Source organism: Centruroides sculpturatus, unplaced genomic scaffold (assembly GCF_000671375.1).
Source record: "Centruroides sculpturatus isolate CEXI.00-Female unplaced genomic scaffold, Cexi_2.0 scaffold257, whole genome shotgun sequence".
NCBI classification, from domain to species: domain Eukaryota; kingdom Metazoa; phylum Arthropoda; class Arachnida; order Scorpiones; family Buthidae; genus Centruroides; species Centruroides sculpturatus.
The window spans coordinates 514746-528822 of NW_019384389.1; the positions used below are offsets into that span (position 1 = coordinate 514746).

Below are 14077 nucleotides of genomic sequence, written 5' to 3' on the forward strand. Positions count from 1 at the left end.
TTACTCATATGGGCATGGTCTACAGCTCTAATAACATCCCAACTACCTCATTTAGAGCTGTAAGTTTTACTGATATGGCTAGCAATTTGAACATGCCTGTGCTTACTTAAGTATCAAACTGTAAACTAAATTAAATTTAAGTTGTTTTTCTGGCTATTAAAGTGACGGAGAGAAAGTATTGTAATTGATCAAATTTTGACCTTCTAGGTTGTTAAGGTCCTGATTGCAAATTCTGTTAATAAAAAAAAAGGGGGAAGTTTCCATTTTTTTAATTTTAGTTCTTGTACTGTATGAATGTGTACACTGGCCTATTTTGTCAGGATCCCATGGACTAAAAATTTTGGAATTTGGCAGGCGTATTTCTTTATGTATGAGACATTGAAGCAGGTGATATAAGTTGAGATGTGCAGAGAGAGGTGGAGGTCATATCTTGAATGGGGTCAGACTTAATGAAAATGTAACTTATTATTGGCATTTAAAATTTTATAAAAATTCACTTTCTACTTACAGAATAAGGCTTTTGCGTTTTTTGCCCCAATTTTTAGAAATTATAACTTAAGTTGTTGGATTTCCTTGCTGGTCTCCTTATCAACCTGTTTGATTACTAGTAATGTCATGCAGAAACCCTTTCCAGCTTTTTTGACAATGTTAAAAGTAAAGAATTGTATCAAATTAATTAAAAATCTACTAATGTGAGGTAGATAATAAGGACTTATTACACCACTTATCTACCTCACATTAGTAGATATTTAATTATACCAAGGGCTAAAAGCAATTTCTTTATATTAAAGAATTGTATCTTTAATTTAACTTAAACTTTAATTTAGTTTATAGTTTGATACTTAGTAAGTATAAACACATTAAATTTGTCATTTTGTCTTGCTTTACTGAATGATGATTTTATCAATAACCTTACAATGTTAAAGGTTATTGAACAAATCAAGATTATTTAGTAAATAAAGACGTAGCCAAACAAGAACAACCCAAAACATCTGAAGTAGCTTCAAAGGCATTTATGAAAAATAAATAAGACTTTAGTAAATTCACTTTATATCAGACTTGTCAGTTATTGATTATCGTTAGTGAATGAAAACATTATGCATAATGTAAATTAAGATATATATGACAATTTCAATATAACTATTTATTTACTTGATATCAATGTATAATGTAAACTTTTTTCTGAATTTATTGAAAGTCATGGTTTTTCTATGATGATAAAAATATTTAACTTGATGCTTATTTAATAAATGGAGTGTATCTGTATTTACTATCAAACTAAACTAAATTACCATATTTTTTTGATTAAATCCAAGAGAATTTATTTTTAAACTGTGTCCCCCCCCTGGGTTTACTTGAAGATCTGGGTTTTTGAGGGAAGGATTTATTACCTTGCGACAGGAGATGAGTAGTAAATTTGAATTCTTTAATTGTACATTTTCTGAACTATTAAAACTATTTATTGACTGTATTTATGGATTATGGCTATAACATTTGAAATAATTACTGTTTTTATGGTTAACTCAATTCAGCATCTTCCAATTTGGCTATGTTGCCATTCATGTCTACTTCAATGTCATTATAGGAATCAAAATCTTTACAACTATCTTCCAGTTTAAACTAGAGTTTTTCCTAATTACCTTTTGGCTGATAATCTCTTCACTTATGAACTGGATTGCAAATTTCTCCCACTCAATATTTGACAATATTTATATCATTATTTCAAAAAATGCTTCTNTATTTAGAGGTAAAGAGTGATATTTGTAAAGCAATGGAACTTGGATCATGCACTGCAAGAGAAAATTTTAGAAAAGGGTAAATTTAGTTTTTCATTTTATAATCTTGAATATGTGAAGCTTTATATTTTTACTATCAATTGTTTAAAGAATCCTAATGCAATTTGATGTAAAGTATTTGAAACACGGAATATATAACATAAGTCTTCAGCTATTTTTAATTATGTGAATTGTATTATACCAAATTTAATGTTGTTTGTAATAATAAATACATATCACATAATTTTACTTTTTGAAATAATTGGTTGAACAGACCACATATTACTATTTGAAGAATCCACTGCAATGAAAGTTTATCCATTACATTGTAACCATCTGCAAACCTCCACTTTGACAGCGTCATTGTCCTCGAACCTAATATCCTATAATGGATCAAACATATAATGTCCAGCAGGATGAAGTTAGGGCTGTAGGGAATTATCCTTTATAAAGCCCTGACTCCATTCTGTATCAGTGCCTGAGACAACATCTTTCCATCCATCTTTTCAATTGTGTATTTTATATGGCCTGTTGTGTGAGGATGTGTATTGTCATATTGAAAGATGATGGTGCATTTGTTTTGATCTCATTATGTTCAGTTTCTTCAACAACTGCATAACACAAGAGAATAGAATAGTTTTGCCTTTAGGAAGAAAATTAATTAACATGCATTCTGTCATCACAGAAGTGTTCCCATGACTTTACCAGTCAAAGGAATTGTTTTTTGCTTTTTTAGTCTGGCTAAGTCTGTGTATCACCATTATGTACTCTGGTGTTTCATTTCCAGATTAAAGTGATGGAACTAAGACTCATTACCAGTCACAATATTATTCAGAAATATGCTTTGTCAGTTTTACAGCTCTGCTAATAATTTATCACAGATTCAGATGTGTTTGTATTCTACTTTCGGATGATATGGAAACCATGGGGAACAAATGTTATGATACCTTTTATTGCCTATCAATGTCTCTATGGCACTGTGTCTTATGCATAATTGCAGTATTATTTTCCTTGCAATTATTTGTTAATCCTCTCAGATAAGTACCTCATTATTACACTTGGCAGCTGTTCTTGGTCTGCCTACTTTGAGCTTGTCAGTAATGTTGCTCTTTTTATTTCTAAAATGCTTCATCCATCGTTTTTGCTTTGCTGGAACTTGTGTACATATTGCCATGCACATTCTGTAGACATTGACAAATTCTGTTGCAGGTGAAAATATAAACACTTCTCAAAAGTGAAATTGCAACACCACAAAGGAATGCACATAGCCATGTGCAAATTGTAGGACATGTATAAATGACAAAGATATGCAAATGATTAAGTTTGTGTACACATTGGGTCAAGCAGTATCAAGTTTTAAGCTCTAAAGACCAGCAGCTGGCTTGGGCCATACATGCTATCAACAATGGTTCAAAGCAGCCAAAGTTTTGAAGAAGTATGGAAAATTCCTCAGAGACGACAACAAGCAGAATATCATCAGTTAATGGCTGAGGAATGATATCATATCCTGGAGCTGTGTGACCTTGGTTTGTCAATTCTTGCAGTTGCCATGTGTGTTGGGCATGACATGAGTATCATCCAGCAATGTGTGACACAATGGATGCAGGAACATCTGCAAACATGCTGAAGAGGGAGTGGATCATGCTGGAACTCTCACCCATCAAACAGCTGTGGAACCTCATTCAATGTGATGTCCATTGGGGACCACCACCAAATACCAAGTGTTTTATAATAATGCTTGCTTACGTAAATAATCACTAATATCTGTTAATATTTTCAATTTATAGTATGTCTTAGAAGTATAACTTTTTATAATGAATAGACATAAGGAAGCTCAATAACAGAAAAATAAATTATAAATAAATCTATAAATTTGTATCAATTGACAATATTATCAATTATATTTGTGGACAAAACCTGAAAGTTTTTACTTTTCTATAATTTATGTATATGCAAATTTATCAAATTTGGATATATATAATTAACTAATATTGACTTTAATGTAGCCAAAAAAAACCTAATCTATTAATTTAGGTTTAAATTTTCTTCACTATAATTTACAATTCTCTTGCAACTCTACATCCTTATTATTTATTTGTGTGTATTTACATTTATATTACAGTTTATTTATGGCTGTATATAATACGCCAGTATTTTTAATATGGTTTACCTATTATATAATGTATTTTATTGGGATTATCATTTTAATTGTTAATGAGGGGTGGAGATCAATTGTCATTTGACATTTCATCCTGTGTACATAATAAATAAATAAATAAATCCTCATGTATTCAATAGTAACTTTAGGCTGGAAATAGAAACTTTTTTTTTTCTTTTCTGTTATACATTTTAGCATTTATTAATAGTTCTAAAATGTTGCTGTTCTTGGTGATGTGGCTTTGTAATATGATGCCTTTTGATCATTGTTATTCTACTTTTCTCTCACAGATAGTACCAGTTACAAGATATTTCTTTGTCTGTGGTATCCTTATTTGCATAGTGAAAAAGTTATAATAAAAATGACTTGTGATTACTTAACTAATACTGATCTCTCTCTGAAGCAATAATTTTCCATTATCTTTGTTTAGTTTCCATAAAAAATGAACTTACATAAATATTCTTAAAAGTGCTTAAAGATGCTAATTTTTTGTATTTACAGTTTGCTTTAATCACAATCATATGGAGTTTTCTTAGATCTTGATGAATATGCTAATTTTTTGTATTTACAGTTTGCTTTAATCACAATCATATGGAGTTTTTTTAGATCTTGATGAATATACTATCATCTTACTAGAANCCTCATAGAATAAATAAAATGAAAAAAGAAAACTTAGAAATAAGCATCAGAAATTTTTTTATATGCAGTGTTTCTAGCCCAACTTACTACTATTTTTAACTATATACACGATTATAATTAAACTGTTTGCTGAGAACAAATAATGTAGGTTTTAAACTATGAAAACGATGCTAAGGAAATTAGAAAATGTTTCTTATAAAATAAATTTCTGACTTTTGTACTTAAATCTGTATTGATTTCATTTGGATTAAAGTTTTTAGAATGGTTATTCATTGCTCCATGAAATGTATAAAATGTATTCTTTAAAAAAATTTTTCTAGTGTATCACAAAGAAAAACATTGCCTATTTGTAAGTTTGCAAGTCATTCAACAATACAGCAGGCAAGTTTTGGAAGAATCCTAGCTTTGTGTCAGTGATCTCTGACATAAATAAAATCTGCTCAAAGTCAAAAGATTTGGAAGAATATTCTAAAACAGTTTTTAAAATGAGTGTATTTCCTCTACAATAAGGTAGAATAAAAATGCCTATATGACATAAGATGTATTACTGACATAGTTATTCACTGACATATACTTGGGCATGTAATCAATGTTCTATGATATATTTTAACAAACTAAAAGTATGTACTAAATCTATATAAAATATAGATTATAAGATTCCTTCAGTGAACAAAGTGGAACTTTAAAACAGGACCACTATCTGATGGTGTCTTAGGTAACACTATATGGAAAAGTGTTGACAAGAATATTGTATTAAGGATTACAGTACTCTTAAATCTATAGTTTGTTTTGAGATTTTTATTACTAGAACAATATTGGTTATCTCTGTCAGATAAAATCTTACCCAACTTAATAATTTATTTAATTATTCCATTTTGAAAATTTATGAAATAGTATTAGTGATGATTAACTAGACATTTCCAGTACATATAAATCATATTATTGTGTATTCTTGTATTCTCTTGTTATACTCAATGATTATTACATCTTTGATATCATCATTATTCATTTCCTTTGGTAATAACATGAAGTGTGTTACTGATACTGTAATATATATATATATATATTTTTTTAATATATGATTGCAATCTGATAATTACCAATTNAACGTTTCGTCACCAAAATTTAATAGCATCAATGCCCCTTATACACAACTACAATATGTCTACTGTACCAAATTTTGTTCCTTAATCTTCACCCCATCCTAAGATATTAAATGAAATAGACACCAACACACACACACAAAGAACTTTTGTTCTTTTTTTCTCTTTCTTTCACTTTTTTGGGTTCAGGGAGTCTCAAGATGTGGCAATTTGCAAAAAACTCTGAAGGTAAAATTTGACATGATTCCATTACTTTCCCTTGTTATGTATAAATAGCCAAGAAAGTAAAAACAGATCAATTGCAGATTTAAATATGCTGTATTTCCTCAATTAAATCCTGGGGGGAACTTTTAAAGTATACATATTTCTAGGTTTATTTAAAATCTGGCAAAACCCTGGATCTTTATCTTATAACAGGATGCAAATGGATAAAAATTGAAAAAATACCTTACTTACTCATACATTTTCTAAATTATCTAAATCATTTATTGACTATTTATATGCACAGCTACATCTACATCATCATTCACACTAAAGCTACAACCTTCAAAATAATTATTATAGTTAACCTGATTCAGCATCTTACAATTTAGTTATTATGTTGTCATTCATGTCTGCTTTGATGGTGTGGAAATCAAGATCTTGATTACCATCTTCCAGTTCAAATTCACCATATCCATGAAAAGAGATGGCGAGTTTGAACCAGAGTTTTCTGAATTATCTTTTGGCTGATAAGCAATTGTCTTACAAACTCAACTGAAATTTACCCACACTGAATATTTGACAATATTTATATTTTTAATTAAAAAAAAATGTTTCAATGAACTTTGGAATGGAAAGTGCTGTCTGATTCTAGACAATTTGAAGAGGAGGTAGAATTTAAGGTTAAACTCCCTGCTTACCACTCTAAACTATTTACCCTACACAATGCAGTATTTGAAATGTTTCCTATTCTTTTCAATCCAGGATTTATTTTTAACAGAACCTTCATTCCCTGGGAGTTATTTGATTCCTAGAGTTTAATTGAGAAAATAGAGTATATTTTGTTCATTTTTAAGATCTTTATGAATCATCAACATATTAAAATTTTCTTTTTATATTTTTGTCTATCTATTTATTTGGGTTTATAAGTATTTAAACTATTTGCAAAAATTTTATTTTTTATACTGTTTTACTGTGACAAACAAAAATGAATGAATGTATGTATGTATGTATGTATGTATGTATGTATGTATGTATGTATGTATATGTCAACTTTGTTTCCCAGATTTTTCCCAAAATGTTGTGTGACAGTTGACAATGCAGTTTTATGATTGCAATTTGTGGTTGACAGTGAAAGATCCTACATTGAGCACATTCTTCTAATAAAATTTTGTCCACTTCTCTTATAATTATCATTTTTGCAGCACCACATTTTCCTAATGATAAAAATTTCAACTAATTTTTTCCCCCTAAATCTCATCCCATGATCTGCATTGCAGGTTGAGTTTCATTTAATGTGGTTCAGTAGAGTCAGCTCCATTCATGTCTGAGTACCATCAGTTTAATTCTAACCACTCTGTACTACTCAGTCTAAAGCAATGAATTAATTAATTTGTAGAAAATCATTTTTGTTATATGAACATCCGATATACATTCCAATATACAGTGTGGGAAAAAAAACTTATTTATAAGAAACAGATTTGGTGATGCTGGCAAAGAATTTAAATCATATCCCTCAAGTCCATTATAAGTAATTGTTCATGATTTAATTATTTCTTATAATGTGTAATATTATAGCAAGAAGAATAGCCAGCTGACAGAATTGTCATGTTTACACATTTGCAAGTAAACTTTTTGTTTGATCATATGTATGCTTGTTATAATCAATGTTACATAGAATCATCATACAAAACTCCTCTCAGTTTAATAAATTGCTTATATGTAGTAGTTAATATCAATTTTTAGCAGAGAATCAACTATTGAATTGGTTTTAAAATATCTATAAAATAGAAAAGATATACCCAGTATGCAAACTAATTACATTTAGTAATAAAAGATAAATATATAAAAGCAATATTTTGAAATATAGAAAAGTAAATATATATGTATCTTTTTATTAATTATCTATAAAACAAAAATAAATTAATTAGAATATTGAAATACAGTATAATTAAAATAATGAATCAAACCAAATACATTCATTAAAAAAATGATTAATAATTACTTAGATAATATTTATTTATATAAAGCTTTAATGCTTATGAGAATATTTGTTATAAAACATGCAATATACAATTATTCCATGATTTAGAATCATTATGTATCATCTGAAATAGCAAACATATTTTATGTAGAAATTACAGTAAGAAATTACTATAAATCATATGGAATACATTGAAATTTATATTACACACAAAAAACCAACTATATTCATTAAAAAATTGTTTATAATAAATTTATACATCAAGTTTTAAATAAATAAATAAAAAATAGTTTTAAAGTGAAATAAAAGAATTTACATTTCAAAATAAACAAAAAAAATCCACGAAATTCAGATTTCAACACTCGATAAAAATTCCATCAATTCTTTTATTAAATGACTCAGTATAATTTAAAGTATTACATATCAGATATTATTATATATCAATTTAATATATAAATTATATTCATTTTATTAATTTCTACTTCCTTTTTATTATAACTTATATCAGAATAACAAGATAACTGTTCTTTTCAACACTCATTAAATATAAAATATCAATTTATTAAAGCAAATATATGCAATTATTTATGTAAGTTTGCTGTAATAAAGTTTGTATATATGTATAATAATGATGACTCTAATCATGGACATACACAGAAAATTTTCTAGGGGAGGCAATATTTAATTTCTTGCGTTTTTTTCACAAGTAGATAATAGAATACAGTATTGCATCAATACAAAAAGACAAAGTCCCATGGTCAAGGGTATATAAGGTTACATATCTCAATCACTTTTACAAATTATAATTTGTGAAATTTTTTATTTGATCCAGGAGAGGCAAGTGTCCTGTTTGTTCCATCTGAGGGTTCTCATGACTATAATCATAGGTAAAACAGGTAATTGTCTAAGGTACTACATATGGAAGGGCCCAATGAAGGAGAATTTATAAGTGCAATGACTAATGAAAAGGCAAATTTAAATGCTGAACTTAAGGAAACTATTATTTTAAATGTTTTTCACAATATAAGAAGCCTTAAAAATGATTATAGAGTAAAACTATGCAAGCTCTACAGTTGCAGGCACTAGGCAAATGTGTAATAAACTGTATACATGATCTTTAAGACACTTGTACTCATTTTTTTATGTCTAATTGAATTAAAAATGGTAACACTTTTTAATTATTAATTGTAATAAATATAAAACACTACTTAATTAAAGCAAAATTATACAATTAATTATATAATTTTACTTTAAAAATATAGTTAGAATCGTATATATACACATAAATACACTTACTAATCAATAACAAACGTAACTCACACATGTTCAAATGCTAAATTTACACGTGTTTAACCATGAAATCGATGAATTATTACTATTTTTAAATCCAAATCCACAAATAAAACGTTATAATATATAAAATATACTTCGACTGATATAAAAATAATAAAAATCTTACCCGTTCGCCTTCTTTAATTTTAAATAATTATTATACACTTCCTTCTATAAATTATATTAACGAAATCAGCTGCTACATAAACATTACAAACCCTCACACCCTCTGGTGAAAAATAGATTCTTCCATATATTTTTTTAATAATAAAATTTAAATTATAATAACGAATAAAAATATTAATTAAAATAAATAAATTATTAATATATAAATTTTATAACGCGATATAAAAATTTAAGTAATTTATCAGTGACGTCGTTGTAAGTTTTATGAAATTTTCAAAATGGCGGAAACAGCTGAATCGTCTGTTCTGTGAGTTNAACGTTTTAATTTATATTATATAAAATAGTAAGAGTAAGAATAAGTAAAATCATTATTGAAATATACTGTAAAACCTTGCTTTGTGGCCATCTTGCTTATTTAGCTATTCTTGAAATTCCCCTGTAAAACTGCACAAGTTTAATAAAAATTAAACTCTACCTTGGTGGCCTGATTTCCTTAACAAAACACAATGAACAGTAGCTAATACTCAGAACTAGTGAAGTCTTCATACTGGTTAGAAATCAAAAGTAGTTTTCCTTTTTTTTCCCTTCCCTTCACAACAATGCACTTGTCCACACCAATTGTCACAAAAATGACAGTTAAGAATGCATATTAGAAGAGCTCCTATATCCCAAGTAGCCCAGATCTCACTCCTAGCGACTTTATTCTATTTTGAGAGATGGAAAAACACCTGACTGAATGATACTTTTCATTGGTTGATGAAATGAATGGAGAAGTGACCAAATTTTTGAGTTCTCTCTAACATTCTTCAAAAAGGTGTTTGAAGATCTAGTCTACTTCTGGAGAAAGTGTGTAGAGCAAAATGGCTTGTACAATGAAAAATAAACGTATATATAATAAAGTCTTTTGTTAGAAAAACCTTTAATAGTTTTCTATTTTATCAAACACTTATTGACTTAACTACATATATTTTACATTTTGTTTCAACTTATTAAACTTTTTCCTATTATTTATCAAATCGCTTATTAGTTTTTAAATTAATTTGAATAACCAAATAGATTTTATAAATCAATACATGTAATGTAATGATAGAAGTAACTGTGCATTTTATAATTCTACTTACTTCCACCTGCTATATAAAAATTTAAAATTATATTTTCATGCAATATTGTTTCATTAATATGAATTGTGTATTTTAAATAAGATATTTTTATTCAGAATGTTTTATTGAGTATATATACAAAAGAAATTTTAAAATTAAATTATTATTTGTTATAATATTTTACCGTAATTATTGCTAGAGATAAAATAAACTTATGTTTTACTTACTTTTTCAGAGAAAGAATGTAATGAATGGATTCAAAAGTGTGAAAAAAAATTGAAAGAACAAAATGAAGCTTTGGTAAAGTACCAAATTTAAATATTTTAATTATGATTTTACTTGAAATTAATTTATAAATTGTAATGGAAATTGGAAAATATTTTAGTATATTTTGATACATATTCTTAAGAGTAGAATAATGTGCATTTAACATATTACATAACATAGTCAATTTTTGATTTTTATTATATAGGCTGCATAGTAAAGTCCTTACACATTGATTTGTGAGTGATGCACACATCACTCTCATATCAGTGTATGATATGACACACAGTAATGAATGCGGCAAAAAAGACATACAAAAATGAGAAATACATATTTTACTGTCTTTGCTTAATGTGCATTAGCATTTCACACTTTCTATTCATGCTTCTTTTGTACACAGGATGCCTTTTTATACTGAATGCTCTACAACTTTGTAATTGATGTATTTTCCATATTATGCATTGTTTTTGAGATAGGAGTGATAACTTTGAAATTTTGCTGCTAGAGGCACTGTAAATGGTCTTATCTTGTAGCATGTAGTCACTTTACTATAACTATACATTCCATTCATGACTGTAGCTATCTGCATTCATCAGTTACTTCGGTTTATAAGGACTTTATTATTTACCCTGTATATTTTTCTTATAATGACAGCATTTTGAATTCTTTGTATGTATATTTTTTATTGTAAAATAAAAAATATTAGGATTAAAAATGTGCTGTTTGTGATAAGTACATTCCTAATTATTAGAAAAGTGAATACAGTGGGACCTTGTACTTCAGATGCTTTAAAGTTCAAACTGCTTTGAAGTTTGATTGTGCAAGCAATGATAAAAAGTGCTTAAAGTGTAAATACAATCTGTTATGAGTCCAAGTCATCTCATTCTTGCATTATGCTTGTATATTTTCAGTGATTTTTTTGCTATATTTTTGATGTGTTTGGTTATGTATATTTTGCATTGTTCATCAATTTTTAATAATATCTTTCTGCAGTTTTTCTTTGCTGACAGTTTTTGGGTACCCCATATGTTTTGTATTCTTTAGTTCAAAATTTTCCCAATAGAACTTTTTAAACCACATTCGACATGTTCAAAACATTTTCTCCATTATATTATGAATTTTTGTTTACTTTTTGAATGGTACAGTAAGACCCTGCTTAATGCAGGGGATGCGTTCCTAGATGGCAAAGCGCTAAACGAAACAGCATTAAATGAGGTCATTTTAACATAGAGTAAATAGGAAAAGGGGAACATTCAACCAAAATAAACAAATTTTACTTTAATTTTAAGTTATTTTTATATTAATTAGTAAAATAATATATGTTAAATAACACAAACATATGCACAAAGAAGTGTAAAGTTCACTTTTTGTGATGAAGGTCCTAGCTTTTCTGAAATTCTTGTTTTTTGCCATAAAGTCACTTAGTTTCATTTGTCGTTTTTTTGTTTCCTAAAGCAAATGTCAGTAGCAGAAGATTGCATTCAAAACACTTCCTTTTTGCTTTTTCACTCCTTTCAAAATCTGGATNTACTTTCAGGGGGAGGTCTTATATTTCGCAATTCAGCAAAATCTGTGCTAGGTCTTATTTTCTGCGGATGTCTTATTTTCGGGGAAACATGGTAGGTAAAGGGGAACACACAACCAAAATAAACAAATTTTACTTTAATTTTAAGTTATTTTTATATTAATTAGTAAAATAATATATGTTAAATAACACAAACATATGCACAAAGAAGTGTAAAGTTCACTTTTTGTGATGAAGGTCCTAGCTTTTCTGAAATTCTTGTTTTTTGCCATAAAGTCACTTAGTTTCATTTGTCGTTTTTTTGTTTCCTAAAGCAAATGTCAGTAGCAGAAGATTGCATTCAAAACACTTCCTTTTTGCTTTTTCACTCCTTTCAAAATCTGGATCATTTGCTACAATTTGATCAACGATTTCGGTTATTGTTTCCAAATTTTTACTAAGGAAATCTGTAGAGAAATTTTTTGGGTTCTTCGTTTTCAGAATCTATTTTCCAGTTCTATACAAATTCCTTGTTCTGTNCTCCTTTCAAAATCTGGATCATTTGCTACAATTTGATCAACGATTTCGGTTATTGTTTCCAAATTTTTACTAAGGAAATCTGTAGAGAAATTTTTTGGGTTCTTCGTTTTCAGAATCTATTTTCCAGTTCTATACAAATTCCTTGTTCTGTCAGTTCTTGAAGGTCATTGTAAGGCTCTCACCAGAAATCTGCAGTAACTCCTGAATATCCTGCTTGTCTACATGTCCTAGTCCTGCTGTATCGATTAGGCTCTTCTCGTTGAGAATTCTTGGATACCTTCAGCCATAACTTCTTCCACACTTTGTTCATGCATTTATCAGTTAATTCTTGCCAAACAAAGTTGATATTGCCAATGGCATCCATGATGCTATATTTTTTTTTTTCAAAATTGTACCAAACAAACATAGATTTAAGGAAAGTATAGCACTACAACAAATTTCCACCTTTTATGGTTGGTTCGTGTTTGGGAATAATCAATGAAATGCCACAATAATTTGAATCAGTGTAAATTTTGAGCTTTTTTCAGGCTTCGAGCAGACCACTTTAAGTGGGGTCTTACTGTATTATATACTTACTGAAACTCATAAACAGAGTATCTACCCATCTGGAAAGTCAGGGATTTTCATTAGTGTTTAGAAGAAGTTATGAAAAATCAGGAAAGTTGGCAAAAAGTCAGAGAATTTGTTTCCTTGGCTATCTTGTTTATTTTGTTTGCTGACAATATGGCTGACCAAGTATAGCTATCTGCTGGCAGTAAGAAGTGGTGCAATGCACCTTACAAGCAGGGTTGCAGAGTATTATCAGGACCAAAACCTTATTTCTAAACATACACAAAAATTTTCCTAAAATTATTGCACACAAAATAAAACCATAATTTATGAACCAATTAATAATTATTACTACATAGTTTGGAAAATTTGAATTGAATCATATAAATAATTAAATAGGCCAACCATACAATTTGCCATGCAACTACAAACTGATAAGTTAACATGAAAATATTTTAGATTCTTTTAATCTAAAATATTTTTATGTTAACTTATCAGTTTGTAGTTGCATGGCAAATTGTATGGTTGGCCTATTTAATTATTTATATGATTCAATTCAAATTAAAAGATAAAATTTTTGAAAAAGTTTTAGATTAAAATTCTTTTAATCTAAAACGTTTTTAAAAATTTTATCTTTTAATTTAAGCACATTCATCATCATAGGATAGTATATACCAGGAGTGGCAAACCTATGGTTCACACACCCAAAGTGGCACATCAGAAATCATCTGGCATGCAACTTATCATGCAATTTCAGTTTATCACTTTTCTTTTTCAATCATCCATTTTGGTTTATCACTTG

The 14077-nt window shown here is 28.3% G+C and overlaps 1 protein-coding gene across 1 annotated transcript in view; it reads left to right on the plus strand.

Annotated features, from left to right (window-relative positions):
* Window positions 1-3371: 3371 nt before the first annotated feature.
* Window positions 3372-14077, plus strand: part of LOC111618196 (protein SGT1 homolog) — a 28622-nt gene continuing 17916 nt past the window's right edge. The window contains exons 1-3 of the mRNA XM_023359680.1: window positions 3372-3521; window positions 8693-8756; window positions 10654-10718. Coding sequence (XP_023215448.1) covers window positions 3372-3521; window positions 8693-8756; window positions 10654-10718 — 279 coding nt within the window. The remainder of the gene's footprint in view (window positions 3522-8692; window positions 8757-10653; window positions 10719-14077) is intronic.